Source organism: Mustela putorius, unplaced genomic scaffold (genome assembly GCF_011764305.1).
Source record: "Mustela putorius furo isolate JIRA1106 unplaced genomic scaffold, ASM1176430v1.1 tig00000407_pilon_pilon_pilon, whole genome shotgun sequence".
NCBI lineage: Eukaryota > Metazoa > Chordata > Mammalia > Carnivora > Mustelidae > Mustela > Mustela putorius.
The window spans coordinates 17432844-17450813 of NW_025421373.1; the positions used below are offsets into that span (position 1 = coordinate 17432844).

Here is a 17970-nt window from a genome sequence, read left to right on the forward strand (position 1 = left end):
GCCAGCTGCTCACATTTCAGCATGGTAAATGAAATTTGTTACTGGGAGAACCTACCCCAACATTACCAGGATAGTCAAGTGGTCAAGTCAGTGGTGTTTTGATTTTAACCTCTTTGGTTAAACTATAACACACTGATTGAGATACCAATCACTGCAATATGCAGAGGCAAAGAAAGAAAAATAAAAGTAACAATAAAGAAATGTTCTAATTGCTGTAATGCAAACAATGAATTTCAAATGCTGACAATGGGAAACTTAGTTCAGTGATGTAAAAAAAAAAAAAAAAAAAAAAAAGTCCATTATCAAAAGAGAAGCTTTAAAACCCAGAGATATCAGAAAGGAAAAGCAAAAACAAAAGCAAAAAAAAAAAGAAACCTTTTATTCTTACTCGTCAATTATACTATCACCAATATATTCATTATCTCTGCAAATACGATTTGCACATATTTAAAAATAAGGCAATTAAAACACTTTTGTTTTTCATTGTTTCCGAAAGTTTTTACACGGTTTCAAAAATAATGTAAGTTCCCTTAAAATAGAAATAATTGTTTTAATAATGCTGTTGAAGGAAATGACTTATTGGGCATTAAGAAAGACAGCATATATAATGAATATCGTGGCGCCACACCGCCTGGATTCAGAACCAAGCTCTGACTTATCACCTGGGCCTTGGTCAGTTCAATTAAGTTTTTTGTGCCGCCTTTTCTTCATTTGCAAATTGCAAACAGTAGTAGTACCTACTGCACAGGGATATTATGAGGGCTAAATTAAGTTACATTTAGAAATATAAACATTGTATGAAGTCAGTCCCGTGTGTCTGTTAAGTAAATAATTAACAACATTTTAAAAACACAAAATAAGTAAACAACCAGGATTCCATGAATCAAAGGTCATATTTCCCATTCTCCCCGGCACAGGACCTTGTGTTCCCCCAGTCTCTAGCATCTTTGTTGTTGTTTTATTTAAGATTTTATTTATTTATTTGACAGAGATTAAGAGAGCACAAGCAAAAGGAAAGGCAGGCAGTGGGAGAGGGTAAAGCAGGCTCCTTGCTGAGCAGAGAGCCCGATGCGGGGCTCTATCCCAGGACCCTGGGATCATGACCTGAGCCAAAAGCAGCTGCCTAACCAACTGAGCCACCCAGGTGCCCCTCTAGCATCTTTGGTAAGTAAGCTGCTAAGAGCTGGGCCAATGTCATGCTGGTCCAATGTGCAACTAATGTATTATATTTGAATCTCTCTACGAGAAACATTTCATCTAGTTTCTAAACGGGCCTGAGGGAAAGAGAAAAGAGTAAGGACAACACAGAAATATATGCAGGGGGGTGGGGGGTTGGGTGAGCCGGGTGGTGGGTATTAAGGAAGGCACATATTGCATGGAGCACTGGGTGTGGTGCATAAACAATGAATCTTGGAACACTGAAAAAATAAAATTAAAAAAAAATGTGCAATTCAAGTAAACATAAGTATGACCACATGAAAACATTCCATTCATCAGGAGGTTAAAAATCCTAGAGATAGCAGTAGGAAGAAAGCCTATGGTTCCTAGTAAGCATAACATATCTTCAGATTTAACTTCTATATTTCAGGAAGGCTGTTCCTAAGACCAAATTTTTTGATGCAAAGGCAACCAGAACAATAACCTACAGGAAAATGCAACCATATAGGCCACAGGTTGGAAATCCAGTCTTTCAAAACGAATGTCAAATCTTTTCTTTTGTCAAATAAAAACAAATCCAGATCTATGTAAACAGAGATTTTATTCAAAAAGTCTATTGCAATAAGGAAGATGCACCAAACTTTGGATCCATCTGCAAGCATCTCAAAGTCAAACAGAAAATGACTTTCTTTTCTAGGGAGGGGTAAGCAGGCTAGCAGGAACTTTTGAGAGGAAATGGGACAATCTAGTGGGGGATGCAGGAAGCATGATCACACTGTAGTCAAGCATTAGTGCTGCTCAGACTTGGGGCAAACTAAAGTTCAGGGGCCAGGGAGGAAGCTTGTCTAAGATTTGATCAAGCTAAGGCAGAAGGTAACTAATTGGTAACAGACAACTACGGACCACTGGTCTCTTGACAACTATGGACTACTGCTCTCTTCATGGCAGCAAGAATACTGGTTTTAATGATAGTATTACAATAAAAGAGTAGTCAGGAGTTTAACCTTCCAAACAGGTTAGGTAAATAACCAACCCCACATCAACTAAAATGTCCACTTTTTCCTCTCTTCTTGAACACTAACCCTTTTTCTGCAGGGTCCTTACTGGGTAGGGAAGGGGTATGCTGCTGCCAACATTACCTGGGTACTCAAAGGATTTGCAAACTTGTGTTCTCATATGGATCTCTCTTAAAGCAAAACTTCATCTGACAGAGGAAACCAATAACTAGAACATGAAAACAGGGTTTCAAAAATTATTTGAAAGGCAACACATTTACCAGTCAGTGAGATGTTATGACTTTCCAAGAAAAGGTTGGAGTATTTTGTCATCATTACTTCCGGGATGGGTAGACTTGTAAGAGGTGAAGCTGTAAGAAGAAGAAAATGCGATCACATATTATTATCAAGATGAAATGACTATAAGCTAGTTTCTAACAGCTAAAATGTTCTATTGTACATGATTAATGAAAAATAAAATTAATTTTAAAAATAACATAGGATTGTCAGTGCTTTTGTTGTTGTTGTTGTTTTTAAAAATTTTATTTATTTATTTGACAGAGAGAGATCACAGTAGACAGGCAGGCAGAGAGAGAAAGAGGGAAGCAGGCTCCCTGTGGAGCAGACAGCCTGATGCGGGACTCGATCCCAGGACCCTGAGATCACGACCTGAGCCAGAGGCAGAGGCTTTAACCCACTGAGCCACCCAGGCACCCCTGTAAGTGCTTTTTTAAAAAATGTTTTATTTATTTAACAGAGAGAGCATGACCAAAGGGAAGTCAGAGGGAGAGGGGGATGCAGACTCTCCTAATTAGGGAGCCCTACGTGGGGCTTGATCCCAGGACCCCAGGATCACGACCTGAGCTGAAGGCAGATGAGCCACCCAGGTGCCCTGTAAGTACTTTTTACAATCTAGAATAAACTCCAAATATTGGAATAGAGACTGAGAACAAACAGGAGTTGTACAAAGTAATAAAAAAAGACAACTATCATATGATCTCCCTGATATGAGGAAGTGGTGATGCAACATGGGGGCTTAAGTGGGTAGGAGAAGAATCAATGAAACAAGATGGGATTGGGAGGGAGACAAACCATAAGTGACTCTTAATCTCACAAAACAAACTGAGGGTTGCTGGGGGGAGGGGGTTGGGAGAAGGGGGGTGGGGTTATGGACATTGGGGAGGGTATGTGCTTTGGTGAGTGCTGTGAAGTATGTAAACCTGGCAATTCACAGACCTGTACTCCTGGGGATAAAAATATATGTTCATAAAAAATAAAAAAATTTAAAAAAAAGTTTTCTACCCCAAAAAAGCAATGCAAACATTCTTTTGGTATCAGATAGGAGATGAGGGAAGCATAGCTTTCATTCATATGAGAAGAGAGAAACAGTTCTTAAGACTAAAGGACAGTTAAAGACTGAACAGATAACTGGAGAAAACATGTTACTGACTCTGTAAATGCATTTACAATATTTAAATTCTAATTACACCTGTAACATTGTTCCTAAAATAGACAATTACTCTTACTTCTTTAAAAAAAAATCTGTGATTCCTTTTGAACGACTGGAATCTAAAACTGTGAAAAAGAAAGCCAAGCTGAGTTTCAGTGCAGAATGCCTTCCTTACTTCTCCCTGGCACTGTCATTGACTCACTCGACAGCATTTTTAATTTCCCTGCCTAAAGCTCTTCCGGGGGACACACAAATTCCCTCTTCAATGCAGAGAGATCTGAATGGAGGCACCGCAAGAACAGATGAAAACTTAAGAGTATCTGCCAATCAAAATGAACCCTCCCTTCTTCCCAGGTGTCCCTCTTCTAGAGAGTCCTTCTCGGGCTTCCCACTGTGACCAGCCACCCTCTCCCAGCACACAGAGTACCCTGCCCTCATTGTGGTAGACTCCCACATACTGTGTTCTCATTGTATGAGGTACTGGTGTGTGTCTCCCACCAGACCGTAAGCAAGGATTAATAATTGATGAGGCAAAATGCAATGGCTTACTTAAAAATAAAAACTTTGGGGGGCACTGTATTATTTGAAAGGCAACACATTTACCAGTCAGCGAGAAGTTATGACTTTCCAAGGAAAGGTTAGAGTATTTTGTCATCATTACTTCCGGGATGGGTAGACTTGTAAGAGGTGAAGCTGTAAGAAGAAAATGCGATCAAATATTATTATCAAGATGAAATGACTATAAGCTAGTTTGTAACAGCTAAAATGCTAGATTGTACATGATTAATGAAAAATAAAATTAATTTTAAAAATAACATAGAAGTGTTGTAAGTGCTTTTTTTTTCTTTTTTAAAGATTTTATTTATTTATTTGACAGACAGAGATCACAAGTAAGCAGAGAGGCAGGCGGCGGGGGTGGGGGGTTGTGTGGGGGGAAAAGCAGGCTCCCTGCTGAGCCAAGAGGCTGATGTGGGGCTCTATCCCAGGACCCTGAGCCAGAGGCAGAGGCTTTAACCCATGTGCCCCTGTAAGTGCTTTTTTTAAAAAGGTTTTATTTCTTGGACAGAGAGAGCATTAGCAAAAGGGAGGAGCAGAGGGAGAGGGGGATGCAGACTCCCTGCTAAGTAGGGAGCCCTACATGGGGCTTGATCTCAGGACCCCAGGATCACGACCTGAGCTGAAGGCAGATGAGCAACCCAGGTGCCCTTTAATTACTTTTTTTTTTTAAGATTTTATTTATTTATTTGACAGAGGTCACAAGTAAGCAGAGAAGCAGGCAGAGTGAGGAGGAAGCAGGATCTCTGCTGAGCAGAGAGCCCGATGTGGGGCTCGATCCCAGGACCCTGGGATCATGACCTGAGCCGAAGGCAGAGGCTTTAACCCACTGAGCCATCCAGGTGCCCTCTGTAATTACTTTTTACAATCTAGAATAAACTCCAAATATTGGAATAGAGACTGAGAACAAACAGGAGTTGTACAAGATAAAAAAAAAAATTTTCTACCCAAAAAGGGCAGCACAAACATTCCTTTGGTATCAGATGGGAGATGAGGGAAGCATAGCTTTCTTTCATATGAGAAAGAGAGAAACAGTTCTTAAGAGTAAAGGACAGGGCACCTGGGTGGCTCAGTGGGTTAAGCCTCTGCCTTCAGCTCAGGTTATTATCTCAGCGTCCTGGAATCGAGCCCCGCATCAGGCTCTCTGCTTTAGGGGGGAGTCTGCTTCCCCCTCTCTCTCTCTGCCTACCTCTCTGCCTACTTGTGATCACTGTCAAATAAATAAATAAAATCTTGAAAAAAAAAAAGACTAAAGGACAGTTAAAGACTGAACAGATAACTAGAGAAAACATGTTCCTGACTCTGTAAAAGCATTTACAATATTTAAATTCTAATTACACCTGTAACATTGTTCCTAAAATAGACAATTACTCTTACTTCTTTAAAAAAAAAATCTGTGATTCCTTTTGAACGACTGGAATCTAAAACTGTGAAAAAGAAAGCCAAGCTGAGTTTCAGTGCAGAATGCCTTCCTTACTTCTCCCTGGCACTGTCATTGATTCACTCGACAGCATTTTTAATTTCCCTGCCTAAAGCTCTTCCGGGGGACACACAAATTCCCTCTTCAATGCAGAGAGATCTGAATGGAGGCACCGCAAGAACAGATGAAAACTTAAGAGTATCTGCCAATCAAAATGAACCCTCCCTTCTTCCCAGGTGTCCCTCTTCTAGAGAGTCCTTCTCGGGCTTCCCACTCTGACCAGCCGCCCCCTCCCAGCACACAGAGTACCCTGCCCTCATTGTGGTAGACTCCCACATACTGTGTTCTCATTGTATGAGGTACTGGTGTGTGTCTCCCACCAGACCGTATGAGGCAAAACGCAATGGCTTACTTAAAAATAAAAACTTTGGGGGGCACTGTATTATTTGTAAAAGGTGAAAGATTTATGCGATCTGAAGAGAAACCAGAGTGTGGCACTGTATTATTTGAAAGGCGATACATTTACCAGTCAGCGAGATGTTATGACTCTTCAAGGAAAGGTTAGAGTATTTTGTCATCATTACTTCTGGGATGGGTAGACTTGTAAGAGGTGAAGCTGTAAGAAAAAGAAAATGCGATCGCATATTATTATCAAGATGAAATGACTGCAAGCTATTTTGTAACAGCTAATATTCTATATTGTATACTACTAGTGAAAAATAACGTTTTCAGGAAGCTCCAAGGAACTAGAGCTCATACATTCGCAGATATTCAGAAATATATTGGGCTATCAAATGTGACCAGATTTCCAAATTTTTCTATGCTCTTTTCTTCACTGAAAAATCCCTACTGATTTACATCAAGTAGCTTTAAAAAAAAAGCCATTTATAGTTTCTTTATGAGACATACATGAAGATACTGAAGAATGAGACAAGACTGCCGGAAAAAGACAGACACAAAGAGGCAGAAAGAAGGTGAGTGAACAAAGAAAGACAGAGAGACCATAATAAAGGGCATAAAATGAGGACAGAGAAGAGAAAATGGATACACAGCGAGAGTTTCTGTTGTTTGGTTTCCCAGCTGCAGTTACGGACCAGCTCTCCCAGCTACAGTTACTGACCAGCTCTCCCAAACTGACTTTGGGTTCTCCTCTGCCACTTCTCTCACCTTTTCAAAATCTTTACTGAAAAAAAAAAGTTTCCATTTCCTCCCTTCCACTATCCTCAAAACTTCCTTTTTATTTATTTATTTATTTATTTATTTACTTGTTTATTTATTTATTTTGGTACCATGGCTACTGTTCTTTGTGGGGCATCAGAACTTATCTCCCACAAAAACGACCCCAATTCCATCAAATAAGTCAGGAAAGGGGAAAAGACTTATGACTATAGTCTTGGCTGCATTCTTAAAACTTCTCATTCAGTTTAAATTAACCCTGAGCCTTTTTTTTTTTTTAATTTCACTTTCCTAATACTCTGAGCAGAAACTTACTCCTAGTGCAAGATTAGATTCCAGTTCTTTTCTTATGTGTATGAAAAATATTATCAAAGCTGGTGATCACCTTTGTTGCCTCAGCTTATGCACAGGTTTGACAACATTGCCTAATAAACAAATCTACCTAGCAGAACCTCACTCTCCAGTAAGCTGTGTTCCAAAGGCTGGATCACTTCTAAAGCAGCTTTGGAAGGTGGAGGGCACTTTCTCATAAAGTCATCCTTTTAACAAATTTAATATGTTAATCATACCACCCCCTGACAGTGATTGTCCAAGAAAATATGCCCTGAGTGTCTGACTGGGCTATCAAGAATAGAAAACATTTCTTTCACTCACATTTAATATCCATTCATTCGTATTCTTTCTGTCTCCACGTCTCTGTCTCTGTCTCTGTCTCTGTCTCTCTGTCTCTCTCTCTCTCTCACACACACATGCACACACAGCCCAAAAGGCTCCTATCAACATTCTTTTTCTGATGAAAAAAATTGTTTTTCCATTCTTAGGGCATAGCTCACTTAGAGGTTGTATTTAAGAGGAAATATCTCAGGATGATGAAAGTAGATGCTATTGACTTACAGATAGGAAGCCAGGAGGGTGCGGTTGGGAAGGAATGAGCTGTTCTAGATCATCTGTTCAGTGAAACGTGCAAAACATAAGCTTTGATATCTTTGCTTCCTTGCTAGGGAGTCTCCTTTCTTGGCCTAGCCTACTCCAGAGCTGAATGTAATTGTGAGGTTTCTCATCACACTCTTTACCCCTAAAACCGGACCATAATCCTTTGAGATAGTCTAATATTATTTATTCATATTATTAGTAGTATTAGTCACACTATCAGTAGCAATAAGAAAGTGACATAAGCTGAAAAAATGTGTTTTATCCTTCCTATTTTATTTAGGAAGTGAATATAAGGAGTACTTGATCCGTGCTTGATGCTGGTAAGGAGTAGGAAGCTGAGCAAACTCAGTCCCTACAGGACCACACGGATGATAATAACAGCGATTTAGGCCCCCAATTTGTAATTGAGAGTCATTAAAATTTCAGAGTGCCACCCATTCATAGTATGATTATAACTACTAGCCCATGTGTTTTCCAACTTGGCCAGGGAGCGGCGGAAGATGAAGTCTTATTTACATCTTTGAGAGACTCTGGAGGTAGAACAGAGGTGGAGATGATGCCACAGAGATAAGCTCAGAGGCTGGGGTTATTTTGCCACTTCTCGGTATCGGGCCTGGATGGGAGAGCCTACCTGTATTGGCACAAGAGAAGAGAGGTCTAGACGTGGCTTGGGCAAAATCTAAGCTCACAGGAGCTGATGGAATGGGAGGGGGACAAAAAGCCATGCTTCAAGAATAGAGAAGTTTGGGTAGCTCCAGAAGATACGAATTGTTACGACCACTTCCCACTGCCTGTCCGTAGATTAAAAATACAGACATCCATACACCAGCCATCACCTGTACCCTAACTTCGTGTCCCCTCTAAAGCATTTTTCTTGATCAGGCTTCAGATTCCACTGAACAAGCCCGAAGTGCAAAAGAATATGTGTAATTCTTGTGGGTTTTTTTTTTTTCTCTCAAGGAAAGTCCCTCCAAAAGACAATGTACACAAACGTCTAGAGTGGAAAAAGCAGGGCCTTCCACAGAAGGTGCTGGAATAGTAAAGTGAGAAGTTCTTTGCTTAGCCAAGATTTTTTTTTTTTCAAATCAAAGAAGTGGGAACGTAAACTTTATTGCTTTCCGTAGGAGGACAACTGGCAGGAGGCAGAGATTGGTGTTTAAAGGAAATTGGCAGGAAAGTCAGGCAGATGTGGTTTGAATACTTCCCCTAAAGGATTAGGCTGAGTCACAAAAAGAAACACAAAATGGAGAGGCAGGAATTTGGATCCTAATCCAAGTCCTGCCTCTGACTTGTTTCTCGGGGTTTCGTTTTATGGAAAAAAGAGGGAGGATCAGAAGAGTCTAACATTGCGTGATGGCACCAAGATCACAGCATACATTCCTCAAGTTGTCACGTTCACCCCTCTCTTAATCATGGCGGAAAACTTTCCACCCGGCCTTCTTTTACAGTTAGTGGCAAAAATGCCACATTAAGAAGTAACATCTAATAGTTTTTCTAAAGATTAAAGATTTTTCTCCCTCTGCAGGGGCAAGGGGCATGCCAGTGTTGCATCAAAGAGCTGAGTAAAGACCTAATTTTCACCTATTGTTAGTTTCTGTAAAATAGCAAAATGGTCTCTACTTAAATATCTGTCACATATTACATTTTAAAATAGACATTGCTAGATGGGCTTATAGTATATGCTATTAATATTTTTAAGAGATAAACATATTATAATTTCTACTTACAATATTAAGGTAACATTTTTACATATTTAATTCTGAGCTCCATTTTAATGGAAGTAATTTGGGAAGAAAAAAAAGGATAAGTAACACTAGAACACTTCACTGGGTTTTCACATTTGCTTTCCTCTAGATCAGAAAATTTCTGTTTAAGAATAAGCATTTTTGGGGGCACCTGGGTGGCTCAGTGGGTTAAGCCGCTGCCTTCGGCTCAGGTCATGATCTCGGGGTCCTGGGGTCGAGTCCCGCATCGGGCTCTCTGCTCAGCAGGGAGCCTGCTTCCCCTCTCTCTCTCTGTCTGCCTCTCCGTCTACTTGTGATTTCTCTCTATCAAATAAATAAAATCTTTAAAAAAAAAAAAAAAAGAATAAGCATTTTTGGGGCACCTGGGTGGTTCAGTTGGTTGAGCATCTGCCTTAGGCTCGGGCCATGATTCCAGGGTTCTGGGATTGAGTCCCACATTGGGGTCCCTGCTCGGTGGGAAGTCTGTCTCTCCCTCTCGAACACTCCCTGCTTGTGTTCCCTCTCTCGCTATCTCTCTCTGTCAAATAAATAAACATAGTCTTTAAAAAATAAATAAATAAATAAATAAACGTTTTCTCTAAATACCCCCCAAACAACTTTATTATATTTTATGATCCTGGATGGGTCTAGACTTCATGTACAGAAAGGTGTAAGTAAAAACTATTATTAGGATAAATATCCTCTCTCTTTCTCGCTCTCCTCCATATAATGTACTGATTGCTATCAATATGCATAATTAACAATATTTTTAATAAATCTTAATTTTAGCATTCTGATACACTGTATTATAAATGTATAGCCCAATTTTAAAAACACTATAACCTAGGAATGGATAATACATACTATTTATAAAATAAAATTTTGAAATTCAGAATGTATTTCCTCATGCAAGCGGTGCTATATATAACCCCAAGATCCCATGCCAAATTGTAAAGGCCATTTAAGCCATGATATGGCTAAACTGTAGCATTAAAATATCTAATTACCAACATTTCTAATAAATAGTGCTTTTAGAGTTCTACTTCTGGAAGCTAGGAATACAGTATTCCTATCCCGTCTGTAATGGCAATAGTAGAAAGAAGAGAAGAGGAGAATAAGGCTATATTGATTCCCAGACACGATAATCCACAGTTTGTCAAGAAGACATTTGTCAAGAAAATAAATTCCTGATGGGGACATTTTAAGTCAGACTTCTAAATCAGGGACAGTTAAAAAAACAAACAGGAAGCCCATATTTTTTCTACATAGAATGAGAACCACTGGGCAAAACAGCCATTTTTAGGGACGCCTGGGTGGCTCAGTCGGTTAAGCATCTCTTGATTCCAGCTCAGGTTATGATCTCAGGGCTGTGAGAGCGAGCCCTGCACTGGGCTCTGCGCTGGGCATTGAGGCTGCTTAACATTCTCCTTCTCCCGCGGCCCCTCCCCCACTCCACTTGCACACATTCACACACACACTCTCTCCCTCTTTAAAAAAAAAAAAAAAGGGCCATTTTTAGACTAACAACAATTGAAGAACAATTAAAAAGCCTAAAAGCAAGAACAGTGTGCACTCTTCCAAAGCCTTGTAAAACTGGTTTTAAACCTTGGTCATATTGAAAATAAACAAATTGATCTTTCCTTTGAAAACAGATTATTGCAATAAAAGCCATGCCAAAAGGCAGCGTTAAGAACTCTTGTTTCAGACTACCTCTAAACAGTCATTAAAATATGTTAACAGTGAATTTTAGACCAAATAAAACTCTTAAGAAATAAAACACCAGAAGTCTGACTAGCACTCCTGTTCTTTCTAACGACTGTGGGTTTTTCCAATGTTTCACCCACTAGATTTTTCTTTGATAAGACCTAGATTCTGTTCAGTGGTTCTCAACTGGAGCTGACTTTTGCCCTCCAAGGGACATGTAGCAATGTCTGGAGACATGTGGATGCCACAACTTGGAGGAGGTTACTACTTGTATCTAATAGGTTACAGTAGTTTCCTGGGGCTGCCAGAAAAAGTTGCCACAAACAAAGCAGCTTAAAACACCAGAAGTTTATTCTCTCATAGTTCTGGAGACTGGAAGCCTGAAATCAAGGTGCAGGGCTTTGCCCCTTCTGGAAGCTCTAAGAGAAGAAAACCTCCCTGCCTCTTCCTACCTTTTGGGAGTGGCCAGCAATCTTTGGCATTCCTTGACTCTTACCAGCCTCACTCCCATCTCTGGCTCCATCTCACAGCCATCTTCCCTCTGAGTATGTCTGTCTCCCTATGCAAATCTCCCTCTGGTTTCTTTCATAAAGACCACAGTCATTGGGTTAAAGGTTTACCCTAATCTAGTATGACCTCATGCTAACTTGATTACATCTGCAAAGACGTTACTCTCAAATGATGTTTCGTGGGTACAAACAGTCAGGACTTGAACACGACTTTTTTGGAGACACCACTCACCCACTACATAGGAGAGGCCAGAGCTGCTGCTAAGCACTCTGCAATGACAATGCCCCACAACAGAGAATTATCCAGTCCCAAAGTCAATAAAGCCAAGGCTGAGAAACCCTGATTTCACAGCAGGAATATCCTCAACTCTGATTCTTCAAAGGGATGTTTTTTAATAATCTTCAAATGGCCCTGTGGCCCTGAGGTCCTTTTGATGTATTTTACGTGTAGATATTTTAAAGCAAGAACATTTCTTACCACCCTTTTTGGCCTACCCCACTCTTGCCAGAAGCCTATTTTGAGGACCTTTTATGGAGAGGCACTAAGTGCTACATGGAGTTTTAAAATGCAAACCAGGAAATCTGTTGAAGCTATTAGCTATCTCCAGACTCTTGGCTACATCCTGAAAGCACTTTGGGCTTCAAGATCAATCAAATGAGATATCTAAATTCCCTTTCAGGATCTCAGATCTATGTCATTATAAGGCTATAAAAATGATTCTATCTTGGGAGTAGAGATACATTAGTAATGATATAATCACAACTTTAAAACTTACAGAAAAATTTTATTTTCGATTAAAAGAATAATACCAGTTTCAAAGATAACATCCATTATTTCTACACTGACAATATATTATTTGAGATAGTTTATTATGTGTGAAGAGTGACTATGTTTTATTAGGAGGAGGGGGCTTTATTTTTAATAAAATGTTTTGAAGTTTTTTTCTTTCTTTTCTTTTCAAGATTTTATTTTAAGTAATCTCTATACCCAACATGGGTTGTGAACTCACAACCTCGAGATCAAGTGTCATAGGCTCCACTGACTGAGCCACCCAGGTTTTTTTTCTTCTACGTCATTGTGTGTCTCAGTTGTTTATTTCTACAATTCACATTATATTATGAAACACGGGAGACCAATGATACGAAAGCAATTTCAAAAGAGGACAGTCCAGGACAAACAGCCTCCACATTTAAAAATCTGTTTGAGGACAACTGCTCCTTTGGAAAATGGTACTTAACTACATAAACTGATGACAGTTTCTCAACTCTCATTATGGCCTAATGTCTATGCTAAGGAAAGCTTTCTCAGAAAGAGGTGAAATTCTTTTTGCTTCTTTTCAAAAGATCTCAGACAAAAAGCTTGAATACAGAATAAGGAATTCTTCCCCCAACCACCTGAGAACCTGCTGCTGACCTGATGACTAATCCCCCTCTAGAACAAGACTGTGCATTCCCAGAAAGGACCTACCCCCACTCCACTTCATCCCCACATGGCCATCAGAGTTGGGAAATTGACACTGATGCATTACCATCTCATCCCGCACCTCATCGAGGTTTCATCAAAAGTCCCATAGATGTATTCTTCAGCCAAAGGTTGTAGTTCAGAACTACATGCTGCCCTCAGCTGCTGTGTCCCCTCTATTCTCCGTCACTCTCTCTCAGCTTTAGCCATTCTTAACTCTTACAACCAGTAGAGCTCCAATATGGTTATGTTGTAATGTAACTAGATTTGGAGTCGACCTTTGGCAAATACATCACAGAGGGGATGCTGTGCTCTCTCATTGCATCCTATCAGATGGCCCATTTCTCTTCCTCTCTTTGCTGATGGCTTTTACTTTGATCATTTGTTTTACAGCAGTGTCTGCCAGGCTGCTCCACAATAAAGACGAATTTTTTTTTTCTTTTTTTCTTTTTCCTTTTCTTTTTCTCTTTTCATGAATACTACTTTATGCATTTTGTGGGAACTTACTTTAAAACTATGTAGTATCTTGTGCCTCATCGAACTTTCAATTGATTCATTTAATTAATTTATATTGGTATAATATCTGTATTAGTCAGTGGGCATTATTCAGTGGCTACTAATGGATACAAGTCCATTAATCTTATTATTTATGTTGATGCTCAATTTGTCCCACATCTGTCCAGTGGGAGCCCTCTGGCTCTTATATCCTTCTGACATGGCCCATCATTCTTTGAGCACTTTACTGCTCTCTGGCACAAGAGGTTCTGGGCTTGTCTTATCCTTTCTCCTCCCTATTCATAAAATCAGCCATTTCTCTAAGAAGTCCTCATTCCACTAGTAAAGAATGGTATGTAGATCAAGATGTGACTCACTACTATTGCAAAATCATTTCTCCACTTCAGTGGGCAGAGTAATACCTACCTATATATATTCACACATACACATATATATATAAAGATATGTGATATATATGCATTATACATATATTTACACATATACACATTTATGTCTATGTATCTGTTATATAGATACAGAAATGAAAGATAGAGCATGACAGATCTGAAGTCATGAATTTATGCCAATGCCATCAGATGCAATCCAACACCACAAGCTTCACTCTGGTTTTCCCCCTTTCTTTATTTCCTTCTTCTCTAGAGAAAAACCCAGATCCTATTACCCTTACTAGCTTTACTTACTTGCTCAGTCTCCCTGTATGCAACTAATCTCTCATTGCCACTGCCATTCTTAACTCCAAAGAAATGTCTTCCACACCACTCAGCTCCTACATCCTCCACTACTTGCCCTCTGCATGCTTAACCTACACCCCAGGATCAGGATCAGACACCACAATGTCAGGTTGCTTCTGCGCAGAAACCCTTGGCACTCTGCTCAGCTCTGAGGCCCATCTAGGACCTCTCTCTGCAGAAGGACCCACCTCCCTGTGCTGAGGCTCTAGGACTGTACATGGAGCCACTCCCCTACCTGGATGCCCTCCAGACTTGGCTCAGCCTCTAATTCCCTAACCTGGGACCCTCTGGCTTCCTCCAGCAAGGGAGGATGCCGCCTAGCATTCCCCAGCCTAATGCGTATAGAACCCATTCCCATAAAAAAGAGACAGAGATGGGGACAAAAGGTCAGAAAAAAAAGAACAGGAAGAAGAAAAGGCAGTTGAACTAATTCTTAACAAATGTTTATATAATTTTAAATGTGATGATAATTTAAGGTCGCAATTTTGATGCATCAGATACAACTCCATTAAAGATAAGGTAAGATAAGGTTATAGTTAATCTGTTCCTTTAAACAATTTAAATCACTTGAAACTGCTAAAACACTGCTGAAGATTTCTATTAGACACAGACTAACACAATGTCAAGAGCATGTAGGTGCTTGAATAACATTTGTTCTCAAAATATTTATTGCTAGGCAGTTGCTGTGTACGTATTTATGTGGGTTGGGGAGTGTCTCTAGAAAGGAAGGTGGTTGATCAAGAGAGTATATAAGCAATGTCCTCCAGAAGCTACATACGATCGTTTCAAATGACTCCCCTGCAGACACATTTTTCAAAAGATAAATGACCCCTTCCCTCAATTTTCTACTTAAAAGTAATAATAAAGATGTTTAAATAGCCAATTTTATCTAATATTTGCTTTTATAAAGCTACTTTACCTTTCTTATTTATTTGAAACAGCTTAAAAAGAATTAACGTGAGTCCCTGTGCCAAACTTTATTCTAGAACTCCAAGTATGTTAGCATGTCCTTCGGCTCCAGTCAAGCATTTAGATCCATACACCATTCCCTGTCAGTGGTTCCAAACTTTCATAGACATACCCAGTTATCTCACAGAGACAACTGAGTATTGTGTTTAAGAAAACAGGCATTGGAGGAGGCGCCTGGCTGTCTCAGTCAGCAGAGCAAACAACCCTTTATCTCAGGGTCATGAGTTCAAGCCCCGTATTACGTTCAGAGCTTACCTAAAAACATAAAAAACTAAAGAAAGAAAGAAAACAGGTGTTGGGAGTCAGACTGAATAATGCTAAGTTTCCTGCTCTACTACTTAAATAGTTATATACACTTGGGCAATCATTTAATCTCCCTAAATTCCAGTGTCCTCATCCGAAAGTCAGGGACAATAAAAACTAATTCATAGGGTTATACACTGCACTGTGCAATGCCTGGCACATAGTTGTTATATAGTAAATATGACTAATTATAACCATTTTTATTATTAAATTTTGACCCCAAGTCTTAGGTTTACAGAAAACCTATTTCTAAGTTAGTTCAATGCACGCAGATAAAAAATACCCAGTAAACTTCATAACAGCCATTAGCAAAGAGGAAACAGAATCTCACAGAGATCCAAAGAGAGTCTATAAAATGAGATAAGGTTGCTTCATAACTTTTTTTATTTTATTTATTTCTTTCTCTTTTTTTTTCTTCTCTACAATTTTTAATTCTGCCTTACAATAGATGCTAACTTAATACCTTTCATACGGCATATCATTCTACAATTTTAACTCAAGTGGAGCTAAAAGGTCAGACTGACACTATACACACACACTCACCATACCTACATACATCATCCCATTTATTTACAACTTTGTTAATTTATTCCACTTCCATTTGTTTCCTACTTTTTTGCCTTTAGAAGTCTGCTCTGAAAGTCAGTTTGAACCTACCAACAGTATAAGTATTCACCCAATAGTGCACACTCTAGGCCATTATAACTTTATAGCATGGTATTTAACCTGCTTAGGATCACGTGATTAAAATCACAAGGGAACCTTCAAAATACCTCATGTCCAGGCTAAATCCCAGGCCAACTGATTCAAAAACTTTGAGGGCAGGATCCAGCTATCAGTTGTTAAAGCTCCCAGTTAATTCCAACATAGAGCTACGTGGAGAACCCCAGTTCTAGAACTGACCCAGAATGCAATGGTCCTCAAAAAGGACAACAGTCTTAAGTGAAAGAGGAGCGAATCTAGGAATAGCCCCAAGCGGAAAAGTCCTTGACCATTCTTTTGTAAGTCCCATGAATGAAAAAGAGGTATGTCCCCTTCTTTCCCCCTTCCTAGGTATGTCCTAGAGGTATGTCCCCTTCTTTCCCCCTTCCTTCCTAGGACATACCTAGAGGTATGTCCCCTAGAAAGGGTGTCAAGTAAGTTTAGGAACTGAAGTAACCCAAAATGTTTTAACAAGTTGTTAACAACTAGGCCTTTTATAACTAGGACAGTTGTAAAAATTGAATAATCTTATCCTTGATTATCTTACCATCTTTATTTTACAAAAAGTCTACATGCTGTAAATCCATAAAAGTGAATTCCTATGAAAGTTAGAAAATCTTGTGTAGAGTATCTTAGTTGTAGTTGCCGATACGCACTCTATGCTAACCTGATGGGCAGTCGACTGTCCTAATTAGCTGCTAACACGTTGAAAATGTTAACACACACACACACACACACACACACACACGCACACGCACACACACACACCTGCATTAGAAGGTAGGTTGGATGAAATACTTTCAACACAAGAAGCCATTATAAACAGGTGAAACTAAAATGGCAAACTTGGTGTTGGTTTTCGTAATGTTTTGCACATCCTCAAAGCCAACCCACCTGCCAGGCAGGGAGGTGATATTTAAATCTACTACCGATTCCAGCGAAGGGAGGTGGCCTCGGGGAACGTGGCTTTCAGAAGTCCTGCCGCTTCTGCAGAAACCCAGGCGCTACCCTGCTCCCGCCCGCACCCGCACACCCAGCCGCCCTCGTCCCGGGAACACCCAGACACTGCCCTACTACGAACGCCCCCGACTCGCGGGGCGCTCTTTTTTCCAGACTCCATCCCTGGCGCAGAGGCGCCCGGTCCGCTGCAGTCCCCTCGTCCGGCTTAGACAAGCCAAGCCCGGCCCACGGGAGGAGGCGGCCGCCGCTCGCCACCCGCGGTCGCCAGCATCCCCGCGCCGCTCCCCACCACCCCTGCCCCGGCGCCTCGGCCAAACCCTCAGCCTCACCGGCGCGCGCGGCCTCGCGCGTCCCTTCCTGCGCACCCTTCCCCGCACCCCGGCCCCGCAGCCTTCGCACCTGTAGTGTTGCCGTCCGCCCAGCTCCGGCGCTCGCCCGCGAGGAGGCACAGGAGGAGCAGCGGCAGCCGCAGCGCGGGCGGCGGCCCCCGGAGCCCCCGCAGGCCGGGCAGGACGCGCATGGCGCCGGCAGGTCAGCCGCGGTCCTCGCGCACCGCCGTCGGTGGCCAAAGTTTGCGCACACTCGCCGGTCGCCCGGTGCCTGCTGCCGGTCCCGGAGGCGGGACACGCGACAAAAGGCAGAGTGGGAGGGGCCCGGCCGCCCAGCCCTCCCCCCCTGAGACGCTCTCACTGCGTCCGAAGCC

The 17970-nt window shown here is 41.0% G+C and overlaps 1 protein-coding gene across 3 annotated transcripts in view; it reads right to left on the reverse strand.

The window, feature by feature from the left end:
- Positions 1-17970, reverse strand: part of EMB (embigin) — a 46061-nt gene extending 28091 nt beyond the window's left edge. Inside the window, exons 1-4 of one of the 3 annotated variants that reach the window (XM_045079540.1) lie at positions 17667-17966; positions 6105-6194; positions 4207-4296; positions 2435-2524 (exon numbers count right to left, since the gene is read on the reverse strand). In XM_045079540.1, the coding sequence (XP_044935475.1) occupies positions 2435-2524; positions 4207-4296; positions 6105-6194; positions 17667-17787 (391 nt within the window). In that variant the 5' untranslated portion in view covers positions 17788-17966. Of the gene's footprint in view, positions 1-2434; positions 2525-4206; positions 4297-6104; positions 6195-17666 lie in introns of all 3 variants that reach the window. The other 2 variants (XM_045079541.1, XM_004737909.3) reach the window with 2 other exon arrangements.